The sequence below is a fragment of the Notechis scutatus genome, chromosome 13 (genome assembly GCF_049901735.1).
Source record: "Notechis scutatus isolate UNSWTSFEM ecotype Mainland chromosome 13, rNotScu1.2, whole genome shotgun sequence".
NCBI classification, from domain to species: Eukaryota; Metazoa; Chordata; class Lepidosauria; order Squamata; family Elapidae; genus Notechis; species Notechis scutatus.
In genome coordinates this window covers 13390153-13412881 of record NC_142021.1, presented here as the reverse complement: position 1 = coordinate 13412881, position 22729 = coordinate 13390153, and the positions used below count along the sequence as shown (strand labels likewise).

Here is a 22729-nt window from a genome sequence, read left to right as displayed (position 1 = left end):
AGAAGGGCTGGCCGAGCGGGCCATCGCGCGGAGCCCGCGGGGACTGCAGCTAGCCCGGCCGGTCAGGGCTCCGTGCTCAGCCACGGCCAGAGGGCGGGGAGGGGGGCCTCATGCCCAGGACATGCTGCTCCTGGCCCGACCGGGGCCTGGCCTTCCCCTCCCCCGCGACCCCCAACCCGGAGCAGCGGCAGGGGTCCGGGGCACCTCGCTGCGGGGATGCCCGAAGCTCCGCGCGCCCTCCAGGTGCGGGAAGGCTCTCGCAAGCAGAATAAGAGAAAGGTTGGGAGGCACCTGGAGGTCCTCTAGTCTAACCCCCTGGCTCAAGCAGGCGAGCCTTCCTTCGGCTCCTCTTCCCCCACCCGCCCCGGGGGTTGCACCAAGAGCCCTGGTGCCCCGGGACTTGCAGGGGCGGTGGGGGGAGGGCGTCTCTTGCCCCCATTCTTCGGAAAGTAACCTTTCCACCTGGAAACCGGCTGGGTTGGGGCTCCTGCGCTCGGCGATTAGAGCAGGGAAGCGCGTCGCCCGAGGAGCCTCTCGGCTGAGCCGAGCAGTTCCCGGCTGTTGTCTTGCAGACGTCTCGGGACCCAGTCTGGGAACTTCATCAGCGCCATCGCCTTCCTGGGTCGGTCGTGAGACGCCTGCGAGGCAACTGCCGCTCTGCGAGGGGGATGGACAGATAAGGAAGGAACGTGGCGGAGATAAGGGGTGGATGGACTATCACTATTAATCTTGGCATCATTCCTTATCGCCCATCCCCTCCCACTTGTGACTGTATGACTGTAACTTTGTCGCTTGTATCCTTACGATCCATATGGACTGTTCGATGGCTTCTTGTACCCTATGACTATATCATTAAGTGTTGGACCTTGTGATGCTTGACTCTTGATGAATGTCTCTTTTCTTTTATGTTTACAGAGAGCATTTGCACCAAGACCAATTCCTTGTGTGTCCAATCACACGTGCCCAATAACGAATTCTAATCTAATCTGGATAGGTGAATGGATGGATGGTCCAACTCAGGGAGCTCCAACGGCTGCACAGAGTAGACTCGGCTCCGGTCTCCAGCCCGGTTCTTCTTGCAAAGCTGCCCCACCTCCCCTGAAACGAGTCTCGCAAGTGAGATGGGTGGCTATATACGTTGAATAAAATACAATCAATCCGCACAAATCCCACGCTCCGGCCAATTTCCAGCGCCCCAAAGCCTCCCCGGTTGGCTTCGCCCAGCGGAGAAGGAACCGGCGACTTTGCGGGAACGCAGCTTTTTTTTTTTCTCCCTCAGCTTGCATTGCATTGAATTCAGTTTGCAGGAACTGACCCGCTCCGGCCATCCTAGCTTTGGTGCGCATGCGTGGTCTTATTCCGCGGGGCTCGCCTGAATTGGGCGGTTCTTGCAATTCAAGAGCGGCAGCCGAAGCCCCGCCCAGCCGGCCTCGAAGGGAAGCCGGAAGCGGTCCGCTTTGCGCACGGCTCTGCTTCCAAAGTTTACGCAGGCGCGGCACCTCGCCTTTCGGCGCTGCCGTGACGTCACCCTCCGCGCCGACGCCCACCCGCCATTCTATTTCCGGTTCCGAGCGAGCGACCCTCCTGAGGACGGTGGCGATGGCGTTGCTCGGCGGGGCCTCGCGGCGGCTGGGGGCCGGAGCGGGCTGGAAGCGGGCTCTGACGACGGAGGCGGCGCCGGAGAAGCACCACGGGAGCGGTGCGTGGAGACGGCCTTGTTGACCGGGTGACCTTGTGCTCGTTCCTCCTCCTCGTATCGGGGCCGCCGCGGCCTCTGCAAGGCGGTGGGCTTGGCGCCCCCCAGAGAAGCTTAAGATGACCGAGTGTCCCCCGCCTTGAAGGGCGGCTGACGCTGCCTGGCGCTGGAGGAACCGGCAAGGGGTGGGAGGCAGCTGCCCCGACCTCGCCTTTCGGGAGCCGTAGGGCGCTTCCTTACAGTGAAGTCAAGTTAAAATTAAAAATTGAATTGGAAAGCTGGACCATGTGTTGAATTTGCTTGGCTTTTCACAGCTTCTTGTGCGAACTGAGCCCATTGAGCTGCTAAGCCCGTGGTTGAGTGGATTGAATGTGGGAGATGGGTTAATGCAGTAAACCAGCCCAGTGGGGCGTATGAATGTAGCCGTTGCACCAAAAAATGAACCTCCCAAGTACTGCTCACTGTATTACATTTATTTACAGAGCAATTTTAAGGGCTCCCAAAAACTTCATTAAAATGGGAAGCGTTTTACAGTAGGCGCTGCAGACTATTTGAGAGTGGGCTGGCTCTAGGAAATCTAAATGATATAAGAATCTAATATAAAACAGGATGCTAAATTATGTAAGATGCTAAATTACAGTTAAAAGATGTAGTGATTCCAGTTTTGGAAGTATCTTTGATTCCAGAAATTATCTTGAGACAGATCTTTAGTATACTTACTTTATAAAATACTGACACTAACCCTAACTCTTTACCTGGATTTCTTCTCGTGGTGTTGGCCTTGCCCTTTTACTTTTGCTGATAATATTCTGGAACTGGTAATGGAAAGGAGGGGCTGGGGTTGAGGGGGAAAAATACCATGACATTAAGCAGGAAATTATTGCAGCAGAGAGGCTTCAGCTTAGGAAAGGGGTGTCATGGCATTGTCACATGATGTATTGGGACTTTATCCCCCTTCGCTAAATTGGGTGTGGCCAATGCATGATGCAGTTTGAGTTTGACAGCCCTTGTTTAGGACATTCGGGTCCAGATATGTTTTTGTTGAATTGCTGTGTAGGAACTAAAAATAGGTCCTGGCCAAGTCACAAAAAACGCTGAAGGACAAAGCAGCTCAATTTTAGCTTAGATCTTTTGTGAATTGAGCCGCTGTATAATCAAAAAGTAATTCCAAAACTAATTAGCATCTCCCACTTTTTCCTCCTGCTGGTCCATTTTCAGTTCAATTATAAGCTGTGCTGCAACAATTTTTCATTGCACTGTCTGCACATTGAATTAAAAGGCTCAGATAGTAATTCTGTTGGTCCTGTATTTTAATGTATTGCACAGAAATAACACTCCTTGACTTTCTGCTTGTGTTTGAATCCAATCAATTAGATCGTTTATGGAAAATCTTGTCTTTTGTGGTTGCTCTTCCTTCCGTTGCTATCTGCCAGCTAAATTGCTACCTGAAGAAAGATGATCATCATGAAAGGCCAGAATTTATTCCTTACAAGCATCTTTACATCCGGACCAAGGTACTGAATTTCCATTGACTTGTTCCATGCAGACTTGTTGGGAGACATTTGCAGAGAGTTGCAAAAATTGAACTTTAGATGGGTTGGGTCAGATCCCAAAAACATGGCCTAGACACCAGTTGTTTCTGATCAAATACAGGTAGTTCTCGACTTATGATCACAATTGAGCCCAAAACTACCGTTGATAAGTGAGACATTTCAGTGGGTTTTGTTCCATTTTAAGATCTTTTGTGATGACCCTGGGTGTGGCACAAAAGCAACACAGTCATATAAGTAAGAAAAGTCCCTTTAATACCTCCAACTTTGCCCCCAATGTCCAGTTACCATCTGCTGGAGAAAAAACTCTCCCAAGAACAGTCTTTAAGTGAAGAAAATTCAGTCCAAAAAAAAAAGTACATATTAAACTAAATAAAAATCCACACAAACCACCCTGCAGTAAGTAACTTGACAGGACAGGAGAAGGAATTGCAGACTTCAAAGGCCAACAAAACACACACAGTTGGGAAGATGCCAGGAACCCAGATAAGCCTCAACAATAAAATATAATTCACAATTTGCATCCAACAAGTTGCTGTGCCTAGCTTCCCTTTTTAAACAGTGTTCCCAGCTGCAGCTAATGAAGGGAATCAGGGCCCTTTCCTCCCAGTAAGCCACCAACCCACGTTGCTCCCTTCTCAGTTTTTCCCTGCGTGCCCTAGGATGAAGAGGGGGTGGGCCTGGGTCTTCCTCCAAATTCCTTCTCTCTTGCTCTACCTCTCCCCTGCTCTGCCCAGCCGGACTGTGCCCTTCCCCAGTTTCCTCCACAGCCAACAGAGCCACACTCCCACTCCCTGTTAGCTGCTGAGCCTCCCCCTCAACAGGGGCATAACACCTTTCTTGCTGCAGTTGTAAAGTGAATCACTGCAGTAGTTAAATTAGTAACACATTTGTCAAGTGAATCAAGAATGTCAGGAAGTTATAAACAGTGATCACATGACCCCCAGGACACCTCAACCATCATAAATATGAGTCAGATGCCAAGCATCCGAATTTTGATCCTCACATGTCTATGGGGATCCTGAAAATCAGTGTGGAAAATAGTCATGTCACTGGTTTTTTGTGTGCTGTTGTAACTTTGAATGGTCACTAAATAAACTCTTTTACACTTGAGAACTACTTGTATTTCCCTTCTTATAACAGTCTCTTCTACACTTGGATTTTGAAGTAGGGTGAGAATTACATTGCCTACCTATTGGGAAACTGGTTGCATATTAGACCCTGCTTTGAATATCACCTGGATAACTTCCTTTTCAATAAAGAATTCCTTTTGGAATACCCAGTTTTCAAAAGTTCATTCTTATCGTCTGAAGGGGAGAGTCTGGGCCTTACACTGTGCGTGATCTTCATTGGACCAATTGCTGTCTCTGAGCCACGTTGACAAAAATATAAAAAGTCCTACTTATTTCTGATACCCCAGTGGATGCCAACATAAAAAAAAATCATTGCATTATTGCCTAACAAAGCCACTGTTCTGCACATTCAGCTGCAAGGATTGATTTTTGAAAATTATTTTTAAAAATTGCCTATTATACTTCAGGCTCCTTTGAATCAAATTTGACCCCTGGAAACCTCTTGAAAATAGCCATGCAGTTTTCTTGGCTGCATCCTGGAAGTAGTTGGCCTTTCCTTCTGAGACACCCCCCCTCCGAATCCCTCTCCTTTTTGACGTCTCAATTGTCTACAGCCTGGGGATTTTGTAGTGGTCCCCCGTACTAATTACATCTGACCAGGTTTAGCTTTTTGAGAGAACATTGGCTGGCAACTGCCACCTTGCTGGTCAAAAAGCCGTAATAAAGAATTTATATACTTTAGGAAACTAAAACTACCATCTCTCTTCTCTTTGCAGCCCTTCCCTTGGGGTGATGGGAATCATTCTCTTTTCCATAATCCACATGTCAATGCACTTCCAACTGGCTATGAAGAGTGACCATTAGGCAAGTGAATCACAGCCACAACATGGACCATTAAAGGTAGCTGGACCAGAATCGAGGCTGGGACCAGAATCTGCATTTCCTGTGTTGATTCTGACTTCTCACAGTTGATGTTCTTCCTGTAGAAGTCTCCTAAAATAAAATGTATTCTAGCCAAATCTTTGATTTTTTAAAAAAAACTTTGTATCAATACCTTTTATCCTGCTATCTTGAAGGGGTGTGTGTGTTATTGTCGAGCTTTGTAGATGAAAAATTAACTAGCACTCTGTTTGCAGGAAAGCAGCTGTGCTCAAATTGTTAATATATGTGATATAAAAAAAATGGCTACTGGTCAAGATTGCTTGGAATTAGAACAAATTCTGAAGAAGTAAGTTTCCTGTATAGAAACTGACAAGAAAATGAATAACGTATCATTTTAGTGAGAGCAGAATTATTCATCTTGTGTAGTGGAGCTAACTAAGGGGCAAGTGCTGTTCTGGGATGTATTAACAGGAACATAGAATCCACATCGCAGAAGTCAACTCTCTGCTTTTCTATTTGCCTTGGCGAGGCCACTTAGAATATTCTTCCCAGCTTGGGCACTGTGATCCAAAACAGACATTGAAAACTGGAGAGAGTTCAGAGGAGAGCTGCCAAGCCTTTGGAACAGTAGAAAGATCTAGGTATCTTTACCCTAAAAAGACAAAACTGAAGGAAAATACAATAGCTTTCAGATTTGTAAACCATTGTCATATAAAGGAGCAGGCATGAAGGTCGATATCCCTGAGATCAGAACCAGAATCAGTAGGTTGAAACTAGATTCTAAGTAAGTACATTTGTTTTAGATACCAGGAGGAATTTCTCAATGGTCAGCCAGTCTTAATAAGTTGCTTTTTAAAGTTTTCCCTTTATTGTTTTGCAAATCTTACACCAAGCAGGAAATGAACGTCAGGACACCTGAAGTCCCTTTCAAATCTGTGATGTAATACTGCTTTAAAAAGCTGATAAATAGCAGTGACATGTGATTGCAATTCACAATCTGATAAATAGCAGTGACGTGATTACATTCTATAAATCTTGTTGGTGGGATATATTATCTGTAAGCAAAGTGCAGCAGGGCAGAGTTCTTTATACAGTAGAGCAGCATTCATTGCTGGTTTGTGAGTAGGGCAGGCAGGCAGGCAGGCAGGCAGCCCCTTGCATGTACACACACACACACACACACACAGGGTCCAGGCTGGTGGAGAGGGATTGATTCTCTGAAGTTGAGGTCTTGAATGGGTCTTGTCAGACATAACTTCTGTAATTCTGTAAAGCATAACTTCATATGCTTCTGTCAAAGCATAACCCCCAGGTTAAAGCTAAGTTACAAGCCATTTCTAATTTTGTATTTGTTTCCTAATTTAATTTCCATTATTGCATATACCAGAACACTCTTAACTGCTCAGTCACATTTGTTAAGGCACTTTCTCCTGCAAAGAATGTTTCCATATCTTCTATGTGTCTCCAAAGAGCCTTCCCCTGTATTTCATAGTCATGTGAAAAAGTAAAAAGACCCCACGTAGTTTAAATTATGCAGACGTACCAATATTTTATCTTCAAACAGTATATGGGTGATTTGATTGAACAAAATAGCCTAGGATAAATGGACTTTGCAATCATTTATTCAACATAGATATGCCGTTTCCTTGTGGGAAAAAGGAAATCTCCCCGCTCCAAGGCCTATCACTGACCCCTTTCTGCCAACTCCCTCCAGCAGGCTTTCCTCATGACTGTCTACCCGTCTCTGATTGGAGGGGGGATTTCTTTCCACTCCTCCATGCAGATATTTTTCAGCTGGTGGTGCTGGGAGGGTTTCCTGCACACAGAGCCAAGCTCAAATCCTCCTCAGCATCTCAGTGGGATTCAGATCCAGGCTTTGACTTGGCCTTTTCTTTTTCCCCGGGGGATTTAGGATCACGGTCCTGTTGCACCTCAACTTTCAGTTGAGCTTCAATCTTCTGAGAGCTGCTGTTGTGTGACCCTTAAGTGCCCAGAGTTCATGACGGGGAGCTGCTCAGGCTCCGATGCAGCCCCAAACCAGAACATTTCCCCCACCGTGTTTACAGACTGTATCAGGTTCTTGTGAAATTTTAACTTTATGAATTACTCAGAATCAGCTGAGACAGGCAGTAATAAAAATGAGTAAATAGATGCTATCCTTTGTTATTAATATTTTTTTCCATCCCAGTTTTATTATTTTTGTAAACAACTCATGGTGGTGAACATGCCGTCTGCCTTTTTTCCTCACACATCCCTGAGCTGGGTTGGGCTGAAAGCGTGCAACAGGAATTGTCCCTCAGGGAGACTAGAATTTGCCTCCTGCTTTCTAGGTCAGCACTTTCCCCACCACACCAAACTGTTTTTGCTATGTCTTCTGGTACTAAAGCTAAATATGTAACACTATCTTTGCCTTGTCTGTCCAGAGCACATTGTTCCAAAAATTCTATTCTTTGCCTAGCGTCCCATTTCAGGTTACAAACACACACACACACACACACAGAGTTGCTTGGTGATAAGCAATTTACCTAAGGGTCAGCAGACAGTAACATAAATCAGGGTCTTTGAAAATAAAACTTGCCAGGGGTTTGATGGAGGGGCACACCTCATGATTTGACTGCTCCAGTTAGTCTGATGCTTTTGATCAGCCTCAGGGGATTCCTGGGTTGGTGTCTCCTGAGGCTGACATTCCGCTGGTTTAGTTGGGAGCAGCTTCTTTAGACTCAAGAGTTGTCCAAGTCATGGGCCATGACATCTAGGTGTTCATGAGGTAACCAGTCTTGTCTTGATGGTCCTTCTGGAGGGCAAAGGTTTCCTGGCTCACTTCCCATGAAGATTTGTACAGCTTCATTCTAGTTCAATATCAATAGTAAAGAGAGTTTACCTGTTGGTCATGTGACAAAATTCTGAGGTTCTTAGGGATTTCTTTCAGGCTCTTGCATCTGCACTTGAGATGAACCTAATGGGCTGGACAATGAGTCATTTTATTTTGTTCACCGACTACCAAATGCCTGGCCAAATTGGCTGTTGTTTGAAATCTCCATTTGTAGATAATCATTGGAATGATTGCTGCCCAGTTGTTTGGTGATCCTTTTCATGGCTTCTATAATCTTTTGGAAAGCCCCAGAGCATTCTTTCAAGCTAAGCATGGTGATAACACATATTTCAGCAACACAGGGCATAAACCAAACTAAAAGCCTGAGGATTTAAAAAGACAGGTTCCTCCAAGATTCTGACAATGGGTCTATTCATCGAAAACTCTACTTTTCACCATTTGAGGTAGTGATAAATTAGGGATGTACTTACTTTTTCTCCATGCAAAAATTTCAATTATTTTTATTTAAATTTACAATGGTCCACAAAATTTAAATAGCGCATGATATGTGTTATACTGTGTCCTCTTTGTCAATATTGTGAAAGTTCAAATATCTGTATGTTGAACAAGTCAAAAACTTCAATAGGGGCATTTACTTTTTCACATGACTGTACATAGGCAATCATGATAAAGCCTTTCCCAGCAACAATGGAAACGAAGCAGCAGTCACTAGATTGATGTGACCAACATTGCAAGGAAGCAGCACCCTGTATCTCCCCACCCACATTAGTGGTATTTGGGTGAGTTCCGTGTTTGGCAGCCAGTTCATTTTAGTTTGCCTGTTTTGTGGTCTTGGGCAGGGGGAGGGTTGCAGATGTCATCAGTTTTATGAAGAGTTCTCAGACTTTTCTTTGCTGGAACCCATGAACTCCAGGCCTTCGATGGGTATGTCCTTCTCTTTAATAGCTTTCTAAAAGGGAAACAAATGACGGATATTCTAAGATGCCGAGAAGGTTCAAGGAACATATTGCAAGCACTAAAAGTCCAGGACAGCCTCAAGATAAATGTCCAAACTGTAGAAAAGGGCCATCATTTGTTTTCAGATTTGCAAGCAGAACTCCCTAGTTCTCCCTTTTTCACAAGGCATTTGGCATTCCCAATGCTGGATTGGGTGGTGCAGTGGCTAGAGGGCAGCAGGGCTACTTCTGCTGACTGACTGCAATTTGGCAGTTCGAATCTTATCAGGCTCAAGGTTGACTCAGCCTTCCAACCTTCCGAGGTCCATAAAACGAGGACCCAGATTGCTGGGGGCAAGAGACTGACTCCTACAGAGGGCTGTAAAGCACTGTGCAGCAGTATATAAGTCCAAGGGCTCAGTTGTGAGTTAGGCAGGGGTCTCCAACCTTGGCCGCTTTAAGACTTGTGGACTTCAACTCCCAGAATTCCTCAGTCAGCTTTGCTGGGAATTGAAGTACACAAGTCTAAAGTGGCCAAGGTTGAAGACCCCTGAGTTAGAGGGAAGGCCGTCATGCAGCATCCCCAAACCAGGCAGCCTCTGGATGTCGGGTTGCCCCCTGCCCGCCCCGCTGCTGGGACGCAAGCTCGGGGCCCAAACTCGCTTCCGGCACGATGCCCGCAAACACCCCAAGGGAGGCGTTCGCTGGAGACGCCCCTCCCGCCCAGCTGAAAGAGGCCGCGGGGCCTTCGGGGGCCTTTCTCAAGCTTGGTCGCTCGCTGGCTGGGGAATTCTGGGAGTTGAAGTCCTCCCACTTTCACGCGACCAGGGCTGAGAAGCGCCGGGCTCAGTATTAACACGGCGCTCTGCCTTCTCCTTCCCCGGGGAGGGGGGAAAGAGCAGACCACACACACACACACGCCGCCCCCGCCTGTTCCGAGGCCCGCCCGTCACCTGCACGCAGAGCTGGTAGCGCTTGAAGAGCTGGACGCAGGGGTCTCCCCCGTCGCCGGCCTCCCCCTTCAGGAACTTCTCGGCGAACCAGCGGTTGAAGCACTGGTCGTAGTCGCGCTTCAGCTCCGTGCAGGCCTCGCCGACGCTATTCATGGCGGACTGACGCAGCGCCCCGGGAGGCAGGTCGTGGCGTCACTTCCGCCTCGACGCCCGGAAGTAGAAGAGGCGCGTTTGACATGCTCGGCTGCAGGTGGGCCCGGCGGGGCTGCTGGAGCCCCTTCCGCTCTGCGCTCGGCTACAGGGGCGCCTCTTCGGCGGAGGACGCCGGATCCGGCCGGGTGAGTAGGTAAGACTTGTGTGCCAGTGCCCCTGCCCCGCTGCCAAGGTGGCCGGGCAGGGGGGCACAATTAGGCCAGGCTCTGCTGTGTTGGGGACTCTGCTTTCCGCAGCGGGATTTAGCCTGGCAGAGCTGGGGGGATTCTCCGTTTTCCTCGATGGTTTTCCAGGCGAAATGAAGCCCCATTGACCAGGGGGTCTCCAATCTTGGTCGCTTTAAGACTTGTGGACTTCAACTCCCAGAATTCCTCAGCCAGCGTTGGTGGCTGAGGAATTCTGGGAATTGAAGTCCACAAGTCTTAAAGCGGCCAAGGTTGGAGACCCCTGCGGGCACCTCCTTTGTCCAGCTGAATTCCCGTCCCATTTCTAGGAGTATATTCTAAGTTTCCACACAGTATGGTTTGCCGGTATATAGAAAGCAAAATTGTTTTAGCAGGCCAAAATTACTTTGGAGTTGTTGGATCATCTGGAGCGACTGGCGCTCGTTGATTTCCGTAACTGGGAGGGCGTCCGCCGTTTGGAGAGCGCAGTTGAATTCGCCGAACAACTTCAAGCAGTGAACACTGATGGAATTGAGCCCATGGAATCGGTGCTGGAAGACAGGTAGCTATCAGGAGCCCCCTCGATAGTTTCCAAAGTTTGCTTTCTGACTTTTCAGGTCCAGGACAGAATGTCAGCCTTGAATATTTTTCTCCCTTTGCTTTGCTTCTTTCGGCTGTCATAAGTAACGAGGGGAGGAGGGGGGAATGATTATGGGAAGTGAGCTGGAGGTGTTACAAACCAGAACTGTATAAGCTGGGGAGGGGGATACATTCTTGCTTAGGTTTCTATCCTATGCTATGTGCAGCTGCAACCCTTTATCAAACTGTCAAGGTCAACGGACAGAAGCCTCATCACCATTTGGAGATGCCCACATGATCTACACTTTTAATTGGATGAGCCAATTGAACTATTGGGGGTGGGAACGTTGCCATTACTTTGTATATGTGATTTACATGCCCATTTTCTCAGGTTCAGAATTCTTTTGTTGCTACCACTTGATTTCCAGTAAAAGATATCTTTTCTCTGATTAATGGAGTCTTAAGTATTCCTTTCTTGGATTTTGAATTGGAGCACCAGCTGACACAGTCATTGGTATTCTCAGGAAGCCATTTAATTCTGAGGAAGGGTATTCATCACCCCCTTGAGCGGACTGTTTCTGCAGACAGAAGGCTGGCAAGTGTTGGTAGTGTACTGCTGAATCATTCCCAATTCAGATGAAAAGTGGGACCACTTGCACCTACTTGCTCTTTCCAGCCTTGGCAAGCCGTGTAATATCACCTGGCCTTTAACATTGTAGAAAGCTGCTGTATTTCTAAGCTTCCTAGCAGGCTGTTGATGAATGATTTGTGTTCCTTAGGCATCTCTACCTCAGGGAAGATAGCATCTCGGAGGGGAACTGTGCAGAGGAACTACTGAAGAAGGCTGCAAAGACTGTTGAAGGATATTTCATAGCTCCACCAGGTAACATTTTGCAGGGGGCACGTAGGGAAATTCATGTTGTGGAATTTTAAACACTTTTTTCATAATGTGAATGCAAGAGAAGTTATTGAGAATTTATTATCTAATTTCATTAGATAGGATGCAGTAATGGTGGGTCTATTGTTAACTCTACTAAGAAATATGATTCTGGATTTTGGAACCTGCCTAAATTATTGAATATTACATGTGCTTAATTTCAGTTATTCTACAGAGTATAACTGCCATGAACATCCTTGACAGCTGACGTTTTCCATTTAAAATTTGTAAGGTGTTGCACTGACATTCATTTTTACAACTAGGAGCACAATTGAAGCTTGTTTCTTTGAAAGCAAGTCCTCTTCATCAATAATATACATCTGATTTAGCTTTATAGCACTGGTAGTTGAATGATATATTGAATAATAACAGTCAAATTGTATTTCTAATAGAAATTGCCAAAACGAACAAAAGTATTTTATTCCTGCCCATTTTTGTTTCCACTAGGTAATATTCCTCTGCCAAAGGTAGAAGAGAGGAATACTTTTCTTCACAAGGAAGATTCTTAATAGAAGATTAGATGCCATCACCAATTGCTTTGAGACACATTGTCCATTGTCATTAGAATTTTTATATCAAGTACCTCATATAATTGGGAATGGGGAGGAACAGGAACTGAAATGACTGGTGTTGCTTAGCTGAGAAAAAGACAGAGCTGTATGGATTAGGAAAGAGTATCATTGACACTAAGTTTAACACAAACATGGTGTGCAAAACATGTCTACAACTTCTTTTAAAACCCATACAAGAATTCTGGTCATATTAAAATGTTGTACTAGTTTACTGGTACATTTTATAGTATTAAATATTTTAATCACCCAACCTCAATCACCAAATCTCCCCAAAGAAACACATAATTGTGAAGAGACTATGATCAAAAGTCGTGAAATGGGGAAGTTCATAGGCCCAACCCTGTAAAAGTTTGGGAACCTGAGTAGAGAGGCAACATTAGCCACAAGTACAATTCCTCCATAAACTGAATTGCTGTGAGCAAATAACATATAACCATGGTTAGCACTGCTCAGTCAGTCTAGCAGGAACATGGAAAATATCCAGAACTGTTGTGGTTTAAAGCTTAAATATAAAACTGTTGAAATACAGCCTTAAGTGAGCTACTGATTGTTAGTCCATAAGTTGGCAGACATTAGCCCATGCTGAGATCTACTGATTAAATCTTATTCAGATCCTTAAAATGGAGTATTCAGGACTTTAGAAATATCAGAAACGGGGACATTAATAAATGACACACATGCTTCTGTTTTTGAAAAAAAATCCCAGCACAAAAGAGGGACCATGTATTACTGCTGAGGGCAGAACATTCTGCAAAATGGAATTCAAACATTCACTTTATGAGTTCAAATTACTGTTTCCTTGTTATTCGGTCATGAAACAAAATATTTTCCAGGAAAACTGAATAAAATGTAGCGCAATTGCTTTTATACTTTGAAATTTCTTTTTAATTATTGCAAAAGATGATGTGTAGTATTGTGTATTAAGATATGCTGTGGCATTTAGATTTAATTAACCAAGGAACGATGTTCATCATCTTTAGAGACAGTCTTCCAGATGGGAATGAGTTGCCTCAGAAATGCAGCCCTTTTTTGGATGAAGGATAATGTTTAGGCTAACTTCTCTGCGTGCCTAAGAAATACAAATTTTTTTGTGCCCAGTAACAGCAGTTTATGGTTAGTAAGGTATCTAAAAATCCAAAAATGGCCAGCTAATTTTTTTGTGCTTTATGGAGAGCAAGGGGAGGCATTTAAGCCTTGCAAAGAAGAATCCAATTGAGGAGAGAGTTTTATTTTAAAAGAAGGAAATTAGTGTCTTAAACCACTTTAAGTCTTAAATCTCACCCTCCTCAATAAGATGCATCTAATGCTATTCTGCAGGATGAACCACATTCAGGGTATCTAATCACTAAGCCACAAACAAGCCTTTTTTTTTTTTTTTTTTACTCAGCGCATTTTGAACTCCAGCCACTATTTAGCAAGCAAAGCACAGAGACTTTCTGACAAATATGCTACACTGGATTTTGCAATGGACATACACTGCTTCGTGTTTTTCTAGCCAAATGTTGCTACATAATTATTTTATCATTGTACATAAATTGTATTTCATCTACAACACAGGCAGCTTGACCCATTTTATACCAAAATGGCGTTAGTTTTTTCTTCCACTAACGCTTCATATTTGACTGCAGCTATTAACATGATGCAGTAAGGCATTAATTCAGTAGAAGACCTGGGACTTTGCAGCAACTCACTTGAGCAAAGTCTCAAAATATGATTCTCAAAGCCTAGATTGGCAGCACTTCCTCTAAACTTGCAAGCTGGCTGAAATGAAACTTTCTTTATAAGCTCTTAATATGTGGACATTACAGACACGGAACTTAAATAAAACACCTCATTTTACAAGTTAACTAAGCACAAAACCACTGAAATACATTTTATTTTATGGATCAAATTAATTATGGGACTTCCATAAAACTTCCAAGAAATGCTTCAATTGGACACATTTTGCAGTTAGTGAGATGCACAGAAAACTCCCTCCCCAGTAAGTTCCCCAAATTTTTAGCCCCTCCCTTAAGTAATGAAATTGTATTAAACCTGCTCTCTCAACCTTTCCAAGCTTAATAAAATCTGTCCTGCATACTATTTGTGAAATTATATATCAAAACAGCCAGTAAAATTGCACTGGTGTTATAGTAGAACAGCTTAAACATCCCTCCAATGTTTCTAGTATGACAGCTGCAGAGCAAAATCTTTTTAAATGCTGCTTTAACCCAGTAATAAAAAGCAACTTAAAAACCAGGGTCATCTGTTTTATCTTCACTTTCTACCCTGACTGCACAAAAAGACAGCCACTCACTTATGAGTTACAGAAACATTGGAATATATTTTGAAACGCCACCAACAGTCGCTGCTTTAAAGCCCATCCAGCAAACTATTAACATGTATGACTTTCAAGCTCATTTTCCCTCACTGAGAAGGAAAGCAAAAACAACTTTACATTTTCCAAATAAAATGCATTTTTAAGTGGCAATGATTCATAGTACTTCATTACCAACACTTCCCTAGTAAAAACAGTTGTCATAAAAAAAAGGTTTTCTTGAATAGAAAGGAAAAAAAAACAACCAAAAAGGTTCCTACGAAAGACTATATCCATCCATTTTGGAATGTAAACTCCGAGCAGAAATGACAAGCTCAGTTCACATCGTTACAAGTCCCTATTGGGTGCATTCAGAATGGCCTAAAGGGTGAAGAGTAGCGCGGGGATCCCCTGCTTTGGTAGGGAGAATCGCGACTCCTTGAACCAGAACGGGAGCGTGAGTAGCTGTAGCTGATGCTTCTTTCAGGACAAACTCTGATATAGGCTGTTTCACCCTGGAATTCAGAACAGAGAAAACCCAAACATTGGCATGACATCCTGTGGTCAGTGTTATGAATAAATGAATGCCAAAAATGAAGGCGAGAAACCAATGCACAGAGTGGCTCAGGACCGAAGAGTTTTCACACACGGGCAGCCAAATCCTATTGCTGCTGTAGGCTAATCCAGAGGTGGCCCATCAGGTCTGCTGAAAAAGGGCTTGTTACGGAACAGCTAGGCTGGGTAGGCCAACCCAGACACGTTTTGTCCCCCTGCAACTAAGAAGGGCGATGATGTCGGATTCCAAAGTTAAGCTACCAGAGGGAGAGATGCAGGCTAGTGAAGTCCTTCAGCACAGTTAGGAAAGGTCTTGGTGAATTCTCACCCAGTCCATCTTAACTTAATTCTGTTTCTGCAGTTCAGATTCTTGAAGAAAATTCCATAACAAGCAGCCTCCATCTGTGATTGACTGGGTGGTTGAAGATCTAGCCAGCCACTAGAAGAAGGTGGTTGCAAGTGAAGTAGCAATGCCCCAAGAATAATAACCTGGTTTATAGTAGAGGTATCAAACCATCTTAAGTAGGAAGATCCAAGCACAGGTGGGGAAGATTACTATTAAGTAAGCCATAAAGCTACACAGCTGCTCCTCTGGGAAATATCATTTCAGCTTGCCAATAGAAGGCAAGCTACGCTTATTGAAACAATCAGCTGGTAGCCATCTTTGTTCACCCACTGGCTGTCAATGGGAAAAGGACAAATGAAATCAACTTGACTTGCTCAGATGTTAAAAGCAAGTAATCCAAATGCTCATTTTCCAGGAATAAAGCACAAACCTAGTTTCTGCTTCAGTGTTTTTAACCATACCATCATGGGGTAGGTTTCACATAGCCTTGGCAACCCTTAATCTTACCAAGTTTAAACTACTGTTTTGAAGACTACTACTAGACTGTGCCCAGGAGCTTCTTGAGAAAGCACCACAAAAGGACAGGTTAATGTATGTTCCTCCACGACTTGCACACACACATGCTCTTCACCCACAGGCAGGAACCCACCTCATGAGATCGGAATTTGGTGTCATCCAGTTTACGCAGTGCATATTCCATATCTTCTTTGCGAAGAAACTCAACCACCCCCATTCCATCTTTCTGAACATCTGCATAACATACATCACCAGCTTCACGCATATGATCCTTCAGGTCCTGCCAGCTGCCTGATGGAGGAAGCCCTGAGCAGTGAGAACACAAAACAAGAGATTGTGTAAAGAGATGTCACCAGTTGCTGAGGCTACGCCAGGCATGGCTGTGGTCCACCATTTCCATAGAGTTCCTGTTCATTCCAGAGAGTCAGTGCTACAATTAGGGTCCACAGAACAGCAATAAGTTCCATTCCAAAGGGTGAGCCCTCCGTGTCAGCAAGACAGTCCCCTAGGTAAGGCTAGGATTCAAAAGTACTGGGTAGTCAGAGGAATCCTCCTATTTGTCCAATGTAAATTTAATATCACCCCTAACTCTGGACAGATCGTACTCCATGTACTCAACATTAGATTCCCATCCAAGAATGAGGGTCCCATTCTAAGAGTGTTTGACTCCTTAGATTCCAACAGCTTATCCTTGGCAGCGAAGCAAGGATACCTGTGTTAGCTATCCACAAATATGCTATACAGAAAAATAAAGGGAAGTGAGTCCCCTGTTCCACAGCATATTCCGAAGAAATTAGTATGCTGCTGCTTCCTGGCAGTTTTCAAGAATGCTTCACAACACACTCTAGGAAGATAAGTTCTCCCTTCAAGCCAACAGCCAGTCCAGGTATCCTCCCTGCCCTCCCAGGCTTCTGTGTGGGAGATGTACACCTGGGGTTGTGACTTTTCATCTCCAGGTCCTGCTGCAAAATTGAAGTGATTGCCATTCAGCGATTTCCTCACCGAGAAGTCTCCTATTTCTAGCCACGATGCCACAGTAACATGCAGACTTCTTGGCATTTTATTTTAGCTTTTAGGAATATTTTTATGGGTTAAGTGGGCCATTCCATATGTTTGGCCACAGCGTGCTCAATTTTCTTCAGAGACTTGATCACCATGGCAAAACCTCCAAAATACTTCCATTGCTTTCCAATGAGATTAGGACTTTTTCATTTGTCTCCCAACTCACTAGACACAGGCACCTATTCCAGGTCTATCAAGGTTGTTTTGAGGAATCCACAAAGCTCTGAACAGAGGGGATCTAATTTCGGGTTAATTTTCTTTCATAAAGGACACAAATATTGTGCAGCTGTTTCTCGGGTTTTAATAGACATGTTTTGGTTGCCATAGCACCATCTAAAGCCTGTTCCTTCTGCCAGGAACACCGTAAAGCTCGATCCCTAATTTTTCTTCCTTCCCTTTGCCCGCCCATACAGTGACCCCATTTTGCATCCAAGAGTTCACTCTTGCCTTCAGCTGGAGATGTTTTTGCTCACCACTCATTCACCATGATGAATCCATAAGCAAGACTTTCTCCATGGATTGAATCCAAGTAGAGTGTCCTTTTGCTGTTCTAAAAAGCTCCTCCATAGGGACAAGTTCCGTATTAAGAAAGAAACCATATAACATGGTAATAATAAGATAATCTTCTCTCCAATACAACTGGAGATTGCATCAGAGGGATTCCAGTCAATATGAGGTTTAGAAAGGGACATACCTGAAACAAGGACTCGAAATTCAGATCGTCGTGAAGGAGGGCCATTCCTCCCTCGAGGCCCCCCACCAAAGCCTCCACCCCGACCTCTGGAAGGTTTGGGAAACTCAACACGCAGACGACACTGGCCATAATCGTAACCATTCCTTCTGTAAACTGCATCTTCTGCATCTCTGTGAACAAACAACATACAGCCATGTTTACACTATCCAAACAATCTGAGAAGAACAGATTTTGAAAACGTTGCAGCTTAAGACTCAAAGTGCAAAATACTGAAAAGCCTAAAAAAGCTAGAAGCTGCTGGTTTCTAAACTGGCAGACATTAGCGCATGCCCAAATTCATCTGATTGAATCTGAAATGGTCTTAAGATCAAAGTTTGGAGTTTAGAAATATCACAAAAGTATGAAGTTCCGAGTTATCAGGATTTTAGAAATAACCCAAACATGTGAAGTTGATAAACGACAGAACTGGGTGTGCATGTGGTTGTTTTTGTGTTGAGTAACAAACAATATTTAAACTATAAAATACGTACTGGTGAATCCATGCCGAAGTTTCTGTACACCTACACAGCAAAAACTACCAATACAGGTAGCCCTCATTTTACAACCATTCGAAGTTACAATGGCAGTGAAAAAAGTGACTTATGAATGGTTCTCACACAACCGTTGCAGCATCCCTTCAGTCACATGATCAAAATTTGAATGCTTGGCAACTGGCATGTATTTATGCCAATTGCACTGTCTGGGGTCACGTGATCCCTTTTTGCAATCCTTTGACAAGCAAAGTCAATGAGGAAGCCACATTCACTTAACAATGATGTCACTAACTTAACAATTGTGGGGATTCAGTTAACAAGTATGGCAAGAAACATTGTAAAATGGGGTAAAATTCATGTAACTGTCTCACTTAGCAACAGAAATGTTGGGCTCAATTGTGATCGTAAATTGAGGACTACCTGTAAGCCAGTTAAACTGAATCTCTATCTACCCTAGCCACTCCAGCCATCTACCCTAGCCACTGTATCACAGATTTAAAAGAAAAAAATTAATTAAAACTTGGCCACAGTATTTCAATTACTTTTTCATTGGGTGGAATCCAACTCATATTATCCTATTTTGCTATCAAGCACTTTGTAAGTGATTAGAATGTTCCAGATCTACAGACACTCAAACAATAATGAAAATTATATCCAGACCTCTATCTGTACACCATTAGCCACAAATGGGCCATAAGATATTTATTTTTCTGATTGACCATGACCAAGAAAATGACATATTTGTATTTAACTTATTATAGCCTAAAAAGGAAACACCATTTTAACATTCCTATCATTGCAAGGTAAAAGGGAATAGAAAGAAGTGACTTTCATAAGGTAACTGTTTTGTTATAAGATTTTTATCTCACCTGCGAAGGCAACAAACATATCTAGTACTCATGCCTATTTTTATATTTCTTGAGAGGAAAATCATAGTGGTGAAAGAGTGGCAGCTCTTTCATTTCAAAACTACAGGATGCCAAGAGTTAAGCTCTTTTCTGCACCTACACAGCACCAACAAATTATATTGCTAAGTACTACTTTTTGTACAGCTAGTTTTTAAGTAGAATATAGCTATTAACAAGAATGAAGTGTGCTGTACAAAGAAAATTATCCTTTTCAGAGAAGATGTAGAAGACAGGCACACAGGAAATGCAACATACTTTTCCCATTTTGAATGTGTTGGAAGGGGTCAATGGTGTTCCTATTAGTCTATTCAAACTTAATTGTTTGAGCAAATCTCGCAAAAAAGAGAGGGGCCATTTAAGGTTTGAGGAAAGCATGATGAAGGTTAAATTCATTCAGTAATGGAAACTTCAGCGTCTCTGAGGAGGGCATGTCAAGACAAAGTGGATGTAAGGAAAAACATCTGCTCTTATAATGAACAGACTGTAGGGACTGAATGCTTCTCTTGCCTGAGTCAAAATGTGAAGATAGGTGGAAAAAGAACGGCACAGCTGTAAATATACACAAGACTTTTAAGATTTCCAAGGTTGCATTTCACATGAGCAGTATATTTCAACAGAATTAACTCTTTTTTAAAAAAAAAAAATCACTATGCTTGCATTATAAATCTGGGCCAAAGAAGTCTCTTTGTTAAGGGGCACAGAAGACAGAAGACTTCATGCTTATGGCACAAAACTTACTAGACTGAACCCATAAGCTGCTTACTGATGCCAAGATGCTCCTGTAAAGCAAAGAAGCACCAGTACATCCGGTCAGCATTATTATTATTACTGTAGAAGAGTCACAGCTGAACACCCAGAGAAAGTAAACAGAATCAGTGGAGGCAAATCTGTTCAGAACTTGAAAAAGAGACCACCACAAAACTCCAAAAAGTCAATGGCAAATCAGTGTTAGCCTGGAAGATTATCTACCACCACGACTTTTCAAGAGAGTTCCCAAATTGCTTTGAATATTCTTGCTGCATTGTACAGTACAAATGCCCATTCACATCTCACTCTATTTCTATTGACTGCTGAAGATAGATTGAATATAGTTATTATTTTCCATAGCCACCCTGCCAAACTGATAGTCAGCCTCCACAAAGTTTTCTTGACATCTTTTGCTGCTTGCTTCTTGTCAGCTGCCATAGAAATGGGGTGTGGTAATTTGGTATTTGGGAGGGGAAGGCTGCTGGGAGTGAAGATGTTTTCTGCGTGAACTAAAAAGGAGGGGATGTTTTCCTGCTTACTGTGCAACTGCATAGACTTATCTCTACTAAGCCAAGGTTAACTGTCTTGGCATACCAGATGAGTGAGAAACCCCACATGACATGATACACACTCAGATTGGATGACCAGTCTGGACTCCTGGGGAGGGAACTTCGGATAACTTTCAATATGTAATTTACACGCCTATTTGCCTCAGATCTTGCTTTTCTTTTGTTGCTATCACTTCAAACTCAGCAAAAGTACTTTTCTCTATTTTAATGGAGTTGAAGGATTTCTTTCTTGGGTTTTGAATGAGGCACAACTAATACTGATATTGAATCACAGGTAAGATATAAAGCACCATACACAAAACCCACCCTACCCAATTAAAAACATAGATATTGAGAAAACATCCAAAAGCAAATCCCTGCGATAGCCATTTGCAACACTGTCATATGGACGAAAGAAAAGATGCACACACTATTTTTGGAACCAGGTCACATTTTCTCACACAGGCCGCATGAACAGGAGGAACTCTGACTTCCGCTACTTGTGGAATTCCTGCCAGTCACCTGAAGGATCCTGGGCTGGGAAAAGGCATACATACATACATGTATTTGTATGTGTGCATGTATGCATGCATATATATGTATATGTGCGTGTATGTATGTACGTACACACACACACACACACACACCAGTCTTTATTTGAAAAGGGACCAGTTTGCCTTGCTGCCGTTGGGGAAAGAGCTTAAATGTATTTTCAGAGCTGCTTCCGGGCCCGCTGGCCGATGGAGAGCAGCGGATTTAAAAGGCGCCTCTCGGCGCGCGCGATCCTTCTCTGCCAAGTTCTTTGAACGCGACCCGGGCAAACCCCCCGCCAAAAAAAACCAAAAAAACCACCCTCGCCCTCAGTTTCGGGGCTGGAAGCCACGGATTAGGCGAGGCTTCTTCGCCTGGGGCCGAGAGAAGCCGGGTGGGCTCCGAGCCTCTCCTGGCCGCTGCAGCCCCGCTCGACCTCCCCCAATTGAGGAGGGTGGGCGGCGCAGGCATCCCAGGCCCAACGGGGTCTCCCCTCCCTCAAGAGACCCCCTTCAGGGCAGCCCGGGCCGCGGCGCAGGCGGGAAAGGCGAGCCCCCTCCCCTCCCGTCTCCTCACGCACCGCGGGTCCTCGAAGCGCACGAAGGCGAAGGGCACCAGGCCGCGCTTGCTCTTCAGCTCGATGTCGCGGATGCGGCCGTACTTGTAGAAGAGCTCCTCCAGGTCCTTCTCGCGCACGTCGGGAGGCAGGTTGCCCACGTAGATGCGGCCGTCGCCCCCGGCGCTGCTTCCCCCGCGGCCGCCGCCGCCGCCGCCGCCGCCGGACATCCCGGGCCCGTCCCCGTAATCCATCATGTCCCGGCCCCAGCCCCGGACATCTCGCCCGCCCGCCCGCCCGCTTTGCCTTCCTCCCGCGCTCGGCGACCGCTGCAGCTTCGCCGCACGGCCTTCCCTCAGGATCCGCCTGACGGAGGGCAGAATAGAGGAACGCGGCGAGCGCCTTAAAGGGGAGGAGGGAGGGGCCGGAAGCTGGCCCGGCCTAGCACACAGGGGCTCGGAGGGCGCATGCTCGGAGGAGCTCGCGCCCACCTCGCCCGAAAACGCCGGGGGAGGGGGGGAAATCGGCGCGCGGGACGGGACTTCCGGCCCGCTTTAGAAAGGAAAGGGGGGCCCGGCTTTGGGCTGCCCGCGACCCCACGGGCTGGAAGCGGTGCGAGTCTCGATCTGGGGCGTTTCGGCCTTGAACGGGGAGACCTTCGATCCGCTCCGCCAGCTCCGCGTTTAAGTTCTGCTTCTTCCCGGCTGTGCGGGGGATTTGAGACTAAGAGAATAGAGCAGGGGTCTCCCACCTTGGGAACTTTTAAGACTTGTGGACTTCAACTCCCAGAATTCCTCAGCCAGCTTTGCTCTAACTCCACCGGCTTTGCTGGCTGAGGAATACTGGGAGTTGAAGTCCACAAGTCTTAAAAAGTTCCCAAGGTTGGAGACCCCTGGATAGAACAGAACAGATTAGAACTGGAAGGGACCTTGGAGGTCTTCTAGTCCAGCCCCCCGCTCAAACAGGAGAACAGAACCTCTAAGAGTTGTTAACCTAATCCTACGTAGCTTTTTCTCTGGTAATATCACACTACTAACCAGAGCATACAAA

At 45.0% G+C, this 22729-nt stretch overlaps 4 protein-coding genes across 6 annotated transcripts; 2 read left to right on the top strand and 2 right to left on the bottom strand.

The window, feature by feature from the left end:
- Positions 1-1552: 1552 nt before the first annotated feature.
- On the top strand, positions 1553-5338 carry COX6A1 (cytochrome c oxidase subunit 6A1). The gene is made up of 3 exons (XM_026688128.2): positions 1553-1699; positions 3071-3210; positions 5096-5338. The coding sequence occupies exons 1-3, from the start codon at positions 1600-1602 to the stop codon at positions 5174-5176; spliced, it is 321 nt and encodes a 106-aa protein (XP_026543913.1). The 5' UTR covers positions 1553-1599; the 3' UTR covers positions 5177-5338.
- A 708-nt stretch (positions 5339-6046) lies between these two features.
- TRIAP1 (TP53 regulated inhibitor of apoptosis 1) lies at positions 6047-10144 on the bottom strand. Of its 2 annotated transcripts, XR_015745292.1 has the most exons (3): positions 9923-10144; positions 7326-8983; positions 6047-7087 (listed from the first exon to the last, which is right to left on the bottom strand). XR_015745292.1 is itself a non-coding variant. In XM_087943085.1 (2 exons), the coding sequence occupies exons 1-2, from the start codon at positions 10073-10075 to the stop codon at positions 8900-8902; spliced, it is 237 nt and encodes a 78-aa protein (XP_087799211.1). In that variant the 5' UTR covers positions 10076-10117; the 3' UTR covers positions 6047-8899. The 2 variants fall into 2 exon arrangements, 1 of the variants encoding a protein (XP_087799211.1); XM_087943085.1 differs by having other exon boundaries at positions 6047-8983; positions 9923-10117.
- On the top strand, positions 10145-13254 carry GATC (glutamyl-tRNA amidotransferase subunit C). Of its 2 annotated transcripts, none has more exons than XM_026688127.2 (4): positions 10145-10260; positions 10695-10861; positions 11658-11761; positions 12263-13254. In XM_026688127.2, the coding sequence occupies exons 1-4, from the start codon at positions 10159-10161 to the stop codon at positions 12322-12324; spliced, it is 435 nt and encodes a 144-aa protein (XP_026543912.1). In that variant the 5' UTR covers positions 10145-10158; the 3' UTR covers positions 12325-13254. The 2 variants fall into 2 exon arrangements, with proteins under 2 accessions (XP_026543912.1, XP_026543911.1); XM_026688126.2 differs by having other exon boundaries at positions 10692-10861.
- Positions 13255-14235: 981 nt separating this feature from the next.
- On the bottom strand, positions 14236-22172 carry SRSF9 (serine and arginine rich splicing factor 9). The gene is made up of 4 exons (XM_026688125.2): positions 21704-22172; positions 17857-18026; positions 16234-16406; positions 14236-15198 (listed from the first exon to the last, which is right to left on the bottom strand). Exons 1-4 carry the CDS (start codon positions 21934-21936, stop codon positions 15055-15057), a joined length of 720 nt encoding a protein of 239 aa, XP_026543910.2. The 5' UTR covers positions 21937-22172; the 3' UTR covers positions 14236-15054.
- Positions 22173-22729: the final 557 nt, after the last annotated feature.